The following is a 14,280-nucleotide window of genomic DNA, read 5'->3' as shown; positions in this document are numbered from 1 at the left end:
GATTACTAATGAAATGCTGAATTGAATATTCAGCGCCTCATTAGCATTAGGACGCTTCCAGCCACAGCGCTTTGAAAGTGCCGCTTTCAAACACTCACGGCATGGCACAGCTATACAGGGGTCATTTTTGACAGGACCCCGCACCTTTTGAAATCTCCTTATTCCTGTCAGTGGAAGGGAATAAGGGGATTTCGAAAGGTGCAGGGTCTTTTCAAAAAGGACCCCCATGTAGCTTTGCCGAGCCGCGAGCATTCGAAAGCACCGCTTTTAAAGTACCACGGTCAGAAGCGTCCTAATGCTAATGAGGCGGTGAATATTCAGTTGGCCAAATGTGGCCACAGCCTGAGTGATTATGCAAAAATGGGTACTAGCAATGTGTCACAAATTGAAAACCTGAAAGGAATTCTTGGAACTGCCAGTGTGAAGAGTTGTGTAGGAAAAACAGGTCTATGAAGTTCACTTGCCGAGCATTGAGGGTTGCAATACAAATCTACAGACTCTGTAATACTGCAGGGAACCAACATTTATTCCTAATCAGCAGCTGAGCCCTTAATTGCGATAACCCATCAATTAGGTTAATTGTACTCCATTTGAAGACAAATTGTATTAGAATGCCTCTGTCCAGTATTTTTTTTTAAAGTACAGTAAGTAGAAATCAGGTTACCTGTTTTAATTATAGAAAATACACCTGTCACAGGAGCTGGTATCCCATCATTTAATCTTGTAGCCAGGTAAGAGGAATGGACTGGCATCTGTGCAACCCACTGCCCTGTCATGGGCAGAATACAATACATCAAGCCTATACAAATGTTTACAATTGCCTCATCCCATATTGGCAGCAGGTGGGTGGAACTCTTTTCAGGTTGGAGGTCACTGGCCCATAGACAAACAGGGGCCATACGAGTGAGAAACAAAAAAAAAACAAAAAAACCCTCACTGGTGTGGCCCCAACTGTAGTTGGGCCAGAGTTATGGGGTCTGGTGGGAGGGAGGATGCAGGAGTGGGCTGTCGGTGGGGGATCTGGACTGGACAGCGTATAGAGTGGGAAAGAGGTGCAGAAGTAGGCTGGGGGTTGGGTCTAGGTGAGTGGGAGGGTGTGTAGTGCAGGGTCTGGAAGGGAGGTATAAGGTTGCGGGGGTGAGGGGTCTGGGAGGGGTCAGCCACAGGGCATAGGTGGGAGGGCACAGGAAGGGCATGGGAGGGGGTACAGGAGCAGTTGAGGGGCGTGAGATCTGGGCATTGAGAGAACACTTATCTACTCACACCCAGATGCAAATAGCTCTGTGCCTTCCCCCTCCCCCACCTCTCCCAGGCACTGCCCTCCACTGTTCTGACTGGCCAGAATTCTGGCCAATCAGAGCAGTGGTATGTAGCCTTCAGGCAGTTGTGCCGAGGCTGCTGGTGCTGTGGCCTCACCCTGCCTCCAGACCCTTCCACCATCTGGGGAAGAGCAGCAAGCGGTGGTATTGTCTGGAGCTGCTTCCTGTCCCCCGGTAGAGCCCATGGCCTGGACGTGGCCCGGCTTGCCTGGTCAAGCCCGTGAAGCTTCGGGCTCCAAACCTTCTACACTGCCGCAGGCCAGATGTTATGGAAGGGAGCCCTGGGCCTCATGGTCCAGATCCAGACAAGTTGTGGGCTGGATCTGGACAGTGGGCCAGCGATTCCCCAACCCTGCTGTAAACAGACTGTATAACAAGCCGTGCCACTGATCTTTCCATCCATGTACAGCTGTTTACATCCAGGTGCAGAATAAATTTTTTTCTTCATACCAAGGCATATGTGAATATGATCCACCAGCAGTAACACAAACCTAGCTAGTCCTGTGGCACCATATAGACTAACATATTTTGGAGCATAAGCTTTCGTGGGCATAGACCCGCTTCATCTATAAGGCGCCACAGGACTTCTTGTTGGTTTTGAAGATACAGATAAATTGTGCTACCCTCTGATAGAAACCCAGCTGCAACAGCACAGCAAATCTTCAGAAAACTCAGAGAAGCTTCCAAATCACAGGCCCTGGTTCTCATGGGAGACATTAATCATCTGGACATTTGTTGGGAGACCAATACAGCAGCATACAGATAATCCAGGAAGTTTTTGGAGAATGTTGGTGATAGCTTCTTGGTACAAGTGCCGAAGGAACCAACCAGGGGCCATGCACAACTTGACCTGCTGCCCACAAACAGGGAAGAACTACTAGGAGAAATAGAAGTGGGTGGCAAACTGGGCTGCAGCAACTATGAGATGGTAGATTTCAGGATCCTGACAAAAGAAAGAAAGGTGAGCAGTAAATCACAGACCCTTGATTTCAGAAGAGAACACTTCGACTCCCTGAGAGAACTGATGGGCAGAATCCCAGGGGAAATGAAGATGAAGGGGAAAAGAGTTCAAGAGAACTGGCAGTATTTTAAAGAAGTCTTACTGAAGGCACAGGAACAAACCATCCTGCTGCATAGTAAGAAATGCAAATATGGGAGGCAATTAGATTGGTTTAACAGGGAAATCCTTGGTCAGCTTAAACTCAAAAAGGATGCATACAAGAAATGGAAATATGGACAGTTGACTAAGGAGGAGTATAAATATATAGCTGGAGAATGCCAGACAGTAATCAGAAAGCGAAAGCGTAATTGGAACTGCAGCTGGCAAGGGATGTGAAGGGTAACAGGAAGGGTTTCTACAGCCATGTTAACAATCCGAGGGTTATCAGGGAAGGTGTTGGGCCATTACTAGATGAAAGAGGTAACCTAGTGACAGGCCATGAAAGGAGAGCTGAAGTACTCAATGCTTTTTTGCCTCAGGGTTCACCGACAAGGACAGCTCCTACACTATGGTGCTAGACACATGCGATATGGGAAGGTGGAGGGCAGCCGTTGGTGGGGAAGGAACGAGTTAAGAGCTATCTAGAAAAACTAGATGTACACAAATCCATGGGTCTGGATTTAATGCACCCAATAATACTGAGGGAATTGGCAGACATCATTGCTGATCCTTTGGCCATTATCTTTGAAGACTCTTGGAGATTGGGAGAGATCCCGAACGACTGGAAATATGCAAATGTAGTGCCCATCTTTAAAAAAGAAAAGAAGGACAATCCAGGGAACTACAGACCGGTCAGCCTTACCTCAATCCCTGGGAAAATAATGGAGGAGATCCTCAAGGAATCCATTTTGGAGCACTTGGAAGAGGGGAAAAGTGATCAAGAGTAGTCAACATGGATTCACCAAGGGGAAGTCATGCCTGACCAATCTGATTAACTTCTATGATGAGGTAACTAGCTCTGTGGACCTGGTAAAGTCAGTGGATATGATGTACCTTGACTTTAGCAAAGCTGTTGATGCAGCCTCCCACAACATTCTTGCCCATCAGCTGAGGAAGTATGGATTGGATCCATGCACTGTAAGATGGATAGAAAGCTGGCTTGACCATCAGGCCCAACAGGTAGTGGTCAGTGGCCCATTATCTGGATGGCAGTTGGTTTCAAGCACAGTGCTGCAAGGCTCGGTTCTGGGGCTGGTGTTGTTGAACATCTTTATTAATGACCTGGATAAGGGACTGGATTGCACCCTCAGCAAGTTTGTAGATGACATTAAGCTAGGGGGAGCAGTAGATTCATTGGATGGTAAAGATAGGATCCAGAGTGACCTGGATAAATTGGAGGATTGGGCCAAAAGAAATGTGATATGGTTCAAGAAAGAGAAGTTTCGAGTCCTGCACTTGGGATGGAAGAATCCCAAGCATTGTTATAGGCTGGGGGCCGACTGGCTAAGCAGCAGTACAGCAGAAGGGGACCTAGTGGTTATTGTGGATGAAAGGCTAGATATGAGTAAACAGTGTGCCATTGTAGCCAGGAAGGCTAACGGCATATTAGCATGCATTAGGAGGAGCATTTTGAGCAGATCTAGAGAAGTAGTTGTTCCCCTCTATTTGGCACTGGTGAGGCCACATCTGGAATATTGTGTCCAGTTTTGGGCCCCTCAGTATAAAAAGGATGTGGATGTACTGGAGCAGGTTCAGCAGTGGGCAACAAAATGATTAAGGGGCTGGAGCACAAGACCTATGAGCGATTTGGGCCTATTTAGTTTACAGAAGAGAAGACTAAGGGGTGATTTATTAGTAGCCATCAACTTCGTGAAGGGATGCTCTAAAAAGAGGATGGAGAGAAACTGTTCTCAGTGGTGACAGATGGCAAAACAATGGTGTGAAGTTACAAAAGAAGAGGAGTAACTTGGATATTAGGAAAAACCAGGAGGGTGGTGAAGCACTGGAATGCATTGCTTGGAGAGGTGGTGGATTCTCCATCCCTAGAGGTTTTTAAGTCCCAGCTTGACAAGGTCCTGACTGGGATGTCTTAGTTGGGGTTAAGTATCGGAGGGGTAGCCGTGTTAGTCTGGATCTGTAACAGCAACAAAGGGTCCTGTGGCACCTTATAGACTAACAGAAGAGTTTTGAGCATGAGCTTTCGTGAGCACAGCATCTGATGAAGTGAGTCTGTGCTCACGAAAGCTCATGCTCAAAATTTTTCTGTTAGTCTATAAGGTGCCACAGGACCCTTCATTGCTGTTAGTTGGGGTTGATTCTGCTTGAAGCAGGCCTGAACTAGATAACCTCCTGAGGTCCCTTACGGCCCTATGATTCTATGATTTGAATTTCTTCTGAGTGGTCGCGTAGGTGCACTGCTTACAGGGAACACTGCCTACTAGTAGTGCCAGCTAATGGATAATTGTTCTTTCATTTGAGAGGAGTGATCTGTATCTTGAAAGTGGCTGAATCTTATTTCCTGGGCACTGTGAACATTGTACAGTCTATTGTGATGAACACAGGCAGCAGCCTATAGCACACTGCCAGTTTGCAGACAAAAACTGAGTGCAAATGGCAAATGAAAATCAAGTCTGCAAACAATTATATAAATCTCCCACTCTCTCTGGCACATCTGACACAGATGTCACTAAGTAGGACACAAGCCTCTGCCACCTGAGCTCCAGCAGTTCACTGGTTGAAGGTGCAGGTGTCTTATTTTCTTTTCATGCCTTCCTCTAGAAGGCACTATCACTCAGTCATGTGTGCGCACAAAGCTAATACCTCACACCAGGGAATGCCAACTTTTGGCCAGCAGCCCATTGCCTCCCACTGGGCAAGAACAGCAAACCTGGGACCTGCTGGGGTAGTGGGGCTGTCTGCCTGTAGACGCTCAATGGAAACAAACTGTCTTGTTGCCCACCAGTGGATTAACCTGATGGGTTGCATGCCAAAGGCTGTTGACCCCTTCTTTACTAAAAACACTAAGATAAAAAGTACCTAAGCAAGCTAAAACTAAATGTGAATTTCACATGCACAGTATTAGAATATTAAGTTTTAATAATTTTATATTTATGAAGAAAATAACTCCAGCCTTTAACTTTGTGGAACAAGGTAGGTGAAGTCATATCTTTTATTATACCAACTTCTGTTAATGACAGAATAAGCTTTCAGCTATATAGCTCAAAAGATTGTCTGTTATATTTCTCCTGACAAAAAAAGATATAACCTTATCCACGTTGCCTCTCCAATATGGATTTAAACTGATGTGAATTCAGGGATTAATGCTCAGAATGCTCATTGATGCCACCTACTAAATATGGTTTGCAGTGGATCAAATCTTAGAACCACTGATTTGATCTCAATGCTGCTAAACGATCAGGACATATTTCTGTGCTGTTATGTAAATATGTCATTTCCCTTTTAAGCATTTTGGATGTTAAAGTGATTCACTCTGACTTAAGTAAGAGGTGTTGAGACTCAAGTATCCAGAAGGTAATAAGCATGACCATGCTTTAGATCAAGCTAAGTGGCTGTTCTTTTCCCCAGTGGATGAGCAGATGTTCCGCTCTGTGGAGGGCCAGGCAGCCTCAGATGAAGAGGAGGAGAAGTGGACAGGGGATCAGCAATCCCAGGTGGCTGAAGTGAAGAACCTTATGGAGAGGGTCCCCTGCTGTGGAAGTGGGTATGTTTCATGCAGCTTAGCATTTTGCCATTTGTTACCCTCACTGCATTCAACTGTGTTGCATGATTTAAAAGATTTCAGAAATATTGTAACTTCAGTAAGACTATTTCACAGAAGATAAAAACAAAAAGGGACAGCAATGCCTCTATGCCTGTCCACTGCTGGCACAGGAGACAAGCTGTGCTTGATATACCCACCTGATGCTAACAGGAGTCAGAAATAAAAGTGAGGTGTTTGTGCGTGGAAGTGGGGAAGGTATGTACATGTGCCTGAACTTTTACTCCAAGTAAAAAGAAAGCCCAATGTCCACATGCTGTAGGAAAATCCTTCTCAACACCTATACCCAATGTCACATGAATCACCATAGCTAAGTTCCATCTTCAACTGCACTTACAATAAAGATGTAATACACATTGCATAAACCATTTATATTGATTAGAAATTGCCCCTTCTCCCCCTGCTGTCTGGAGAAGATCCTTTCCAGCATAATCCTTCCAGTGGAGACATGGGTGAGTTGACATTCCGGCCTGTTGGCAGTCACTATGCAGCTATACAAACACAGAAGCTTAGTTCAAGCACCTCAGCTGATGTCAACTGACAACTAAGAGGAGATGGGAAACCAACATAGTCAGGACCCAAATCATAAAGAACCTTGTAGGTTAAAGGCAAGTTTGAATTCATGCCCTAGATCAGTGGTTTTCAGTGTGCTGCGACACACTGGTTTGCCGTGTGAACTGTCCAAGTGTGCCATGAAATTTCATCAATTTCCCATCTCTGTGTCACTTTGCTGAGCCAGAGCAGGGGAAAATTTGCAACCCCATGCTATCTGGGGCTCAAGTGGCAAAGCTGACTGCTCCCTGCTGTGGCAAGCAGGGGAGTGAGGAAAGGTGGGACCTTGGATGCAATTTAAATGCTGTGTCCTGACTCCAACAGGCTGGTACAGAGGGGAAATGTTCATGAGCAATCAATTCAGCTGAAAAAAAGGGGGTGTCCCATGACATTGGTTGTCACATTGAAATGTCTCATGTTACTGAAAAGGTCGGGAACCACTGCCCTAGACACTGTTATGCCAGGAGAACAGCAGGGCTACGTCTACACGTGCCCCAAACTTCGAAATGGCCATGCAAATGGCCATTTCGAAGTTTACTAATGAAGCGCTGAAATGCATATTCAGCGCTTCATTAGCATGCGGGCGGCAGCGGCGCTTCGAAATTGACGAGCCTTGCCGCCGCGCGGCGCGTCCAGACGGGGCTCCTTTTCGAAAGGACGCCACCTACTTCGAAGTCCCCTTATTCCCGGAATAAGGGGACTTCGAAGAAGGTGGCGTGCTTTCGAAAAGGAGCCCCGTCTGGACGCGCCGCGCGGCGGCAAGGCTCGTCAATTTCGAAGCGCCGCTGCCGCCCGCATGCTAATGAAGCGCTGAATATGCATTTCAGCGCTTCATTAGTAAACTTCAAAATGGCCATTTGCATGGCCATTTCGAAGTTTGGGGCACGTGTAGACACAGCCCAGGACTCCAGCCATAACTCTTAAGCACCCTGATCTTTCACTAATCTTTCTTAATGAAACATGGATGTGATGATAAAATGGTGAAGAAACTGCTGTCTTATTTTGAAAGCACCAATGTGGAGCCAGAAGAAAGAATCACCAAGTTAACTGAACCGATTGAGATGAAAGGACACAAAGAGAAAAAACTGGAAATGAACACGAAGGAGGTAATAATAGCAAGGTTTACATTATTTTATGTACACACAGGATTCTTTTAATAAATATTTTAAATAATTATGCTTTGGATTTACATATAATTACAGTCAATTTGCAAGCTTGCTGCTGCCTCATCACAATGGCAGCACTTCACAAGTGAGGGCACACCCTAGCTTTCCATGGCAATAGCCCTTCCAGTATGACTATAGCATGACTTCCACAGATCTGAAGGACTCTACTGTGTGACATAGGCTGTATTAAAAGAACAATATTTAAAATTCTGCAAGAAATGCATGTGGCTTTAATAGCTGGAAAAGACACTGGACTGAGAGTTCTGGCAAACAGTGCAGAGAGTAGGTGCAGAAAAAAAGTGTTTCTCTGTGGTGCCTCAGAGGTGAAAGGCTTCATATAGGCTATCAAAACCTCAGCTACTCAGCTGTGCAATGCCTCCAGTCTTTGCCTGGCAAACACATTTAAAAGAAATGAGTACTGAACAGAGCCCAGGTACTCATCTGCGCAACAGAGTAGCAAAAAAGTAGTGTGTAATACTACCTTTCTTTTTCTCTCTTGGTGGTGGCAATTCATGTGTTTTTATGCCAGAAATAGATTAACATCATAAAAAAATTGGGAGGAAGGGTGCTTTCAAAAATCGATGTTTCCTTTCAAAGCAACCCGGTCTACACAGCTAGTTTTCAATTAGAAAGCAGCACTTTCGATGCTCTGGGTGGGTACAATTATGCAAATGAGGTGTTGCATATTCATATCAGCACCTCATTAGCATTTCCAATCTGGAGCATTAACATATCTCTTCCAAAAGTGGGGGGTAATGTAGACACAGCCATTATGGCTTATTTCAAAATAAGCTTTAGACCTTGGCTTAAATAGCTATTTCAAAATAGGTGCTATTCCTCATAGAATTACATTTTGAAATAAGCCAACCACTATTTTGAGATTATGTCAAAATAGTGGTTGTGTTGTGTACACGTTAGGATAGTTGTTTTGAAATAATAGCTGTGTAGACCTGCCCCCTCTCTCCCTCTCCCTTCTGCACACACAGGCCATGTCTACACTACAGCAATATTTCAAAAGATACAAGATGCATTTGTTTTTGAAAGATGATCTTCTTTTGAATGAGTGTGCCTACACACAAAAAAGTGGATCAAAAGATAGAGAGCATCCACACAGCCCCCCCTCTTTTGAAAAAACAAGCCAGGGATTGAAAAATCCAGAGCTAAAAAGACTGCTTTTTTGAAAAAAGGGCCCGTGGAAGTGTCTACACATGCTTTTTTTTTTTAAAGAAGCTTTGAAAAGGAGGCACTTTTCCTGATCCGGAAGCACAAGTGGGCTGCCAGAAGCAGAGACGCATTCTTTCGATTTCAGATCGAATGTGTACATTTCGTGTGTGAATACCCCACATGTTCTTTCAAAAATGGGCCTGATTTTCTGAAATAACTTGCTAATGTAGACACGGCCACAGTGAAATGATATGAGGGAGTATGCTGAAGGATAAAATTGTGGAAAAGGAAAGGAAGACATACTTGCATCTGATACAGTGTTCTGGGGATAGTACCCACAGTACTGACAGTATATTCAGTGGCAATGTATCCCACTAATATTACCCAGGTTAAGCTTTCCTTCTTTACTGCTTAAACACCAACCACATAAAAAGCTACATTCACTCTGTGCTTACTGATGGTGGCCATGTTGACTTCTTTTCCTTGCCTTCCATGTATTTCCTTGCCTTAAAATATATTTATCTTCCTTTTCCCTAGCTAGAAATGTCCTGTTGCCTGCTTTGTAGCCTCTGCTGATGGATATGATTTCTATGCATCTTGCTCAGAAAAGATCCATTATAAATTATCTGTTTTTAGACTAGAATTCCAAAATAAAAACATCAGCTTTTCCTAAAATTCACACAACCCACCTGCACACACACACTCTTGGTTGTATAATCACAATTTTTTTGTAAAAAAAAAAAAAATCAGTATTTGTGACTCAATTTGCCCTTTTAATTACAGGCCATTAGATTATTTGCAATTCATTTTGTTTATATCACTGGCATGAAGACATAATTTGTAGCTTGTTGGTTAGCTTGCTGATACTACTTGCAAAGAGCTTTGTAGCAATGAAAGATGGTGACCTGGAAAGTTTCAAAAAATCAGTGTCAGAAAAGTGAAGACTCACTTGAATTTTTAAATCCACAAAAACTGTGCAGGAAAACTCTTAACACCCTCTCTCTCCTCACCAAATGAAATACATTTCCTGGTTTAATAGGGATACCACTGCAAACAAGCAGTCACTTTTAGGGGCATATTGGGGAAGCCAGACAACGTATTTATCAATCTCTACTTCTGTGTTTATGTTTTCTGTCAGACTCATCACGTTAGTACGTGAACATCTAGTAAGGTGTAATGAATTTTCCTTCACGATTCCCCCAGGAGATAAGGAAGTATTATCCCCATTTCACAGATGAGATACAGATTAAGTGACATGCCTACAATCAACCAGAAAGTCTATAACAGAGTCTTAAAAACTGATTATCTTGCCTCCGTACCTATGTTAAGGAACAAGCTATACTTCCATCATCAGTATCATTAGCTAGTTTTTAAAAACTGGACTAAGAGAAAATAATAGACGTAGGCAGCTTATGTGATGCAAACTATCTTGGAGAACTTCCTCAGCCTACATTGAGCTACTATCTTCAACAGCTGGAAGACCAGTATGGCACCAAATGCAATTACAGGCATCTTAGATGTAAACAAAACAGACTGTGGATGAAGGCAAACTAGCATCTGTTTCACGGTAGCAGGCAATAGAGCATCAAGAGGGAAAGCCGGTGTGGAAACTTAGTATAATTAGAACAGACTGTGAAGTAGGTGAAGCTAGGACAAGGCGGCAACAGCAGAAATATCCAGTGATGCTCTGAGCAGAGTAACATCTGCGTGCTGTCTGTAAAAACTAAAGCACATGGTTCTGACACTGGCTAGCTGAATGCTGGGTGGGCAGCATTAAAGCAGAATGGAAACCGAAGAGAAAAGCTTTTTACTAGAAGTGCTTGTTTTGTGACTGAAGGTGAACAGCATGTGGCCTGCTGCCTTGCGGCAGTGTGCAGCCAAGGACATACAAGTTCATGCATGGTTTTCCCCCAGAATGGCTAACCATAAGATGCTCTGAAAAAAAAATAAAAAACTCTTCAAACTGGCAGACTGGATTCTGATTCGCTCTCGATGCAGAGAACTGTTACACTTACATTCAGAATAGCTGAGGACTGATGAGCTACTCAGACTTTATATAAGCCTTTTGATACCAGTGTGTGAAAGAAGTACTTGCTGCCTAAGACATTGTGAGGGTGTTAAAGGAAAAGAGAGGTAGAGGGGCTAGAATAGTCAGGAAACATCCCAGAAAACTTCAGGAAAGAGCAGTGATTTGATGAAGCAGATAAGGGCTTTTTACACCTCTTTCATTTATATGTTGTACTTTCATTGTACTGATGTGGGGTGAAAATACAGCTCTGTTTTCCTGTGTTTGCATGGCTGTAATTAGAGCTCTGCACAAACACTAAAGTTTGTATATTTATTCAATCTGCAAAAATGATCCATGGATATCTGTGGATATGAAGCAGATACCCGCAGATTTGCATGCCTCTGTCTGTAATGGTTAAGTGCAGCAGAGGAAAGGAGGAGCTCTGCTAGCTGAAAAAATCAATAAAACTAATTCACAACAGAAAATTCTCTCCCCATAATCTCAGAGAACATTTGCCCAACTGCTCCCCATTGGTGGTGATGAGGTCAGGGACATGCACAAACAACTCAATTTATTAGCTTAGTGCCTGTGAAATGGGTGTTCACTGAGGAATTATCAAGTCACTTTGGCAGAGGACATGAACTGCACACGGTTCTATTAAGTTGGAGGAGCAGGAAGTGTTCATAAAGTAAAGGTCACGTCTGGCTAATGGCAGCAGTTAGTTTTCATCTGATGCTGCATCGTGTCAGTTAAGACATATTTTTTGGTTGTGTCACGGAATGAAGTGACCTTCTAGAAGGGTTCTGTATGGATCAAGGATTATCTCATTTCTGCTCTCTGACCACATTTGTGCTTGGAAATTGCAGGGAAGAATGAAGTCCTGTCCAACTAGTACATGTTGATTCAGATAATATTTTCTGCCAAATAAAATCTAGGCAGTGGCTGTTTGGTTCAAAGCCTAGAGTTACTCTGCTATATCTTTCTTTCACAAGGACCTCTGCTAAAACTGCACTAAAGATGACAACAAAAAGATCCAGCAAACATGAAATTATCCCACAGAATTTTCCTTGTAAACACAGTTAAGAATAAATATATTTGAATTCTCTTTGCAGCAAATCATTGCAAAGAAAAATAATGTTTCAAATCATAGAATCATAGAGCTGAAAGGGACCTGAGGAGGTCATCTAGTCCAGCCCCTGCTTCAAGCAGGATCAACCCCAACTTAGCCATTCCAGCCAGGACCTTGTCAAGCCAGGACTTAAAAACCTGTAGGGATGGAGAATCCACCACCCGCGAAGGTAACGCATTCCAGTGCTTTACCACCCTCCTAGTGATGTAGCCTTTCGTAATACCCAACCTACTCCTCTTCCTCTGTAACTTCAGACCATTGCTCCTTGTTCTGCTATCTGTTACCACTGAGAACAGTTTCTCTCCATCCTCTTTAGAGCATCCTTTCAGGAAGTTGAAGGCTGCTATTAAATCACCTCTCAGTCTTCTCTTCTCTAAACAAAATAAGCCCACATCACTCAGCCGCTCCTCATAGGTCATGTGCTCCAGCCCCTTAATCATTTTTGTTGCCCTCTGCTGAACCTGCTCCAGCACATCCACATCCTTTTTATACTGAGCGGCCCAAAACTGGACACAACATTCCAGATGTGGCCTCACCAGTGCTGAACAGAGGGGAACAACCACTTCTCTATGTCTGCTTGCGGTGCTCCTCACAATGCATCCTAATATGCCATTAGCCTTCCTGGCTACAATGGCATACTCTTTATTCATATCTAGCCTTTCATCCACCATAACCCCTGCTGCCTTTCCACTGTACTGCTCTTAGCAAGTCAGTCCCCAGCCAATAACAATGCTTGGGATTCTTCCATCCCAAGTGCAGGACTCTACACTTCTCCTTGTTGAACCATATCAGATTTCTTTTGGCCCAATCCTCCAATTTATCCAAGTCGCTCTGGATTCTATCTCTACCCTCCAACAAATTTACCTCCCACCCTAGGTTGGTGTTGTCTCCAATCCAGTCTCTCATCCAGGTCTTTAATAGAGATATTGAACAACACTGGCCCCAGAACTGAGCCTTGGGGCACCCCGTTTGAAATCAACTGCTATCCAGATAATGAGCCATTGAGCACTACCCGTTGTGCCCAACCATCAGGCCAGCTTTCTATCCATCTTATAGCGCATGGATCCAATCCATACTTCCTTGGCTTCTGGGCAACAATGTTGTGGGAGACTATATCAACAGATTTACTGAAGTCAAGGTATATCACATCCACTGACTTCCACATGTCCACAGAGGCTGTGAAGCTAACCATATTGGTCAGGCATGAGTTGCCCTTGGTGAATCCATATTGACTACTCTTGATCACTTTTCCCCTCTTCCAAGTGCTCCAAAATGGATTCCTTGAGGATCCCTTCCATTATTTTCCCAGGGATTGAGGTAAGGCTGACTGGTCTATAGTTCCCTGGATTGTCCTTCTTTTCTTTTTTAAAGATGGGCTCTCCATTTGCCTTTTTCCAGTCATCTGGCATCTCTCCCAGTCTCCAGGAGTCTTCAAAGATAATGGCCAAAGGCTCAGCAATGATATCTGCCAATTCCCTCAGTATCACTGGGTACATTAAATCCAGACCCAGGGATTTGTGTACATCTAGTTTTTCTAGATAGCTCTTAACTCGTTCCTTCCCCACCAACGGCTGCCCTCCACCTTCCTGTATCGCACTACACCATAGTGTAGGAGCTGTCCTTGTTCGTGAACCCTGAGGCAAAAAAGCATTGAGTACTTCAGCTCCTCTTTCATCATCTATCACTAGGTTACCGCTTTCGTCCAGTAATGGCCCAACACCTTCCCTGATAACCCTCGGATTGTTAACATGGCTGTAGAAACCCTTCTTGTTACCCTTCATATCCCTTGCCAGCTGCAGTTCCAATTACGCTTTCGCTTTCTGATTACTGTCTGGCATTCTCCAGCTATATATTTATACTCCTCCTTAGTCAACTGTCCATATTTCCATTCCTTGTATGCATCCTTTTTGAGTTTAAGCTGACCAAGGATTTCTCTGTTAAGCCAATCTAATTGCCTCCCATATTTGCATTTCTTACTATGCAGCAAGATGGTTTGTTCCTGTGCCTTCAGTAAGACTTCTTTAAAATACTGCCAGTTCTCTTGTATTCTTTTCCCCTTCATCTTCATTTCCCACGGGATACTGCTCATCCATTCTCTCAGGGATTCTAAGTCTGCTCTTTTGAAATCAAGGGTCTGTGATTTACTGCTCACCCTTCTTCTTTTGTCAGGATCCTGAAACCTACCATCTTGTGGTTGCTGCAGCCCAGGTTGCCACCCACTTCT

The 14,280-nt window shown here is 44.0% G+C and overlaps 1 protein-coding gene across 3 annotated transcripts in view; it reads left to right on the top strand.

Annotated features, from left to right (window-relative positions):
* The window catches only part of EFCC1 (EF-hand and coiled-coil domain containing 1), a 90,587-nt gene that overhangs the window by 53,956 nt on the left and 22,351 nt on the right, over positions 1–14,280 (top strand). For all 3 annotated transcript variants that reach the window (XR_012647049.1, XM_075006233.1, XM_075006232.1), the window contains exons 4-5: positions 5,845–5,980; positions 7,599–7,695. Coding sequence is in view for 2 of the 3 variants with exons in the window: in XM_075006233.1 (XP_074862334.1) it covers positions 5,845–5,980; positions 7,599–7,695 (233 nt within the window). In the remaining variant the exon portion in view is untranslated. The remainder of the gene's footprint in view (positions 1–5,844; positions 5,981–7,598; positions 7,696–14,280) is intronic.

Source organism: Carettochelys insculpta, chromosome 11 (genome assembly GCF_033958435.1).
Source record: "Carettochelys insculpta isolate YL-2023 chromosome 11, ASM3395843v1, whole genome shotgun sequence".
NCBI classification, from domain to species: domain Eukaryota; kingdom Metazoa; phylum Chordata; order Testudines; family Carettochelyidae; genus Carettochelys; species Carettochelys insculpta.
This window is presented reverse-complemented; position numbering and strand designations above follow the sequence as displayed.